At 65.9% G+C, this 1271-nt stretch overlaps 1 protein-coding gene across 1 annotated transcript in view; it reads left to right on the top strand.

The window, feature by feature from the left end:
- Positions 1 to 1126, top strand: part of ASAP3 (ArfGAP with SH3 domain, ankyrin repeat and PH domain 3) — a gene marked incomplete at its 3' end in the record, with an annotated part of 16051 nt that extends 14925 nt beyond the window's left edge. Inside the window, exons 14-17 of the mRNA XM_009995145.1 lie at positions 37 to 217; positions 651 to 736; positions 850 to 965; positions 1059 to 1126. Of these exons, the coding sequence (XP_009993447.1) occupies positions 37 to 217; positions 651 to 736; positions 850 to 965; positions 1059 to 1126 (451 nt within the window). The remainder of the gene's footprint in view (positions 1 to 36; positions 218 to 650; positions 737 to 849; positions 966 to 1058) is intronic.
- Between the last annotated feature and the right edge of the window lie 145 nt (positions 1127 to 1271).

Here is a 1271-nt window from a genome sequence, read left to right as displayed (position 1 = left end):
GGTCTGGGTGCTCAGGCAGGCTGGTGGCACCCCCAGGGCTGCCCGCAAGGAGTTCATCGTGGCCAAGTACATGGAGCGGCGCTACGTGCAGAGGAGCGGGCGCGAGGAGCCCCAGCGCCTCTGGGACACCATCCGTGCCCGGGACCTCCTGGGCCTGCTCCAGGCCTTTGCTGAGGGCCACGACCTGGCCAAGCCCCTGGCCACCCCCGAGGGCCAGGTGAGCCCCCCCAGCCACCTCCATCCCACCAGCGGGCAGGGGATAAGGGGGTGTCCCCCCCATCTGGGTGCTGTGCATGGGGTTGGCTTGGCCTTTGGGTGGAGATGTGGGAAGATGAAGGTCCTCAGGTCCTTCTCCCTCCTGGGGGAGATGAAGCACCCTCAAGTCTAGCTCTCCTCTCCCTCTTGGAGGAGATGGAACATCCTCAGGTTTATTTCTCCTTTCCCTGTGTCCTGGGGAAGATGAAGGCTCCTTGGGTCCAGCTTTCTCTCCATCCTGGGGGAGATGAAGCATCCTCAACTCCAGCTCTCTCCTCCCTTCATCTTGGGGGAGGGGGTGAGGGGTGAACACCCTCGAGTCCAGCTCCCTTCTCCTCTCCATCCTGGGGGAGGTGAAGCCCCCTGGGGTCCATGTCTCCCCTCCCTCATGGCAGGACACGGGCGAGCTGGCCCTGCACGTGGCCGTGCGCCACGCCGACCGAGCCTCCCTTCCCCTGGTGGACTTCATCATCCAGAATGGGTGAGTTCCCAGCTGCTCAGCGTCCCCTGCCCTGTCCCCTACCCCTGGAGGAGCGTGCACAAGGGGTGGGGACCACTGCTCGTGTGCTCTTGAGCCTCGAATGCCCTTGGCAGGGGGACACTGGACCGGGTGACCCAGGACGGGAACACGGCTTTGCACTACAGCGCGCTCTACAACCAGCCCAACTGCCTCAAGCTGCTCCTGAAGGGCAAAGCCACCTTCTCCATGGGTAGGGGGGGATTGGGGGGGTGGGGAGGGGGCTCTGCGGTGGGAGCAGAGGGGCTGTGAGCTGGAGCTTGACCCCCTTTGGTCCCCTGTGCAGTGAACGCGGCGGGTGAGACGGCCTTGGACGTGGCCAGGAGGCTGAAGCACACGGAGTGTGAGGAGCTGGTAGGTGGGCTGGGGGAGATGCTGAGGCTGTGGGGAGGGGGCTGGAGAGCCTGGCAGGGAGGTGGAGGGACCCTGGGGACCTGTCCCACCCACCTCTTGCTGAGCTCCCCCCCTGGCTGGGCAGCTGGAGCAGGCGCCGGCAGGG

Source organism: Chaetura pelagica, unplaced genomic scaffold (assembly GCF_000747805.2).
Source record: "Chaetura pelagica isolate M959 unplaced genomic scaffold, ChaPel_1.0 scaffold1153, whole genome shotgun sequence".
NCBI lineage: Eukaryota > Metazoa > Chordata > Aves > Apodiformes > Apodidae > Chaetura > Chaetura pelagica.
The sequence above is the reverse complement of the archived record's forward strand: the minus strand, read 5'-3'. Positions and strand labels throughout refer to the sequence as shown.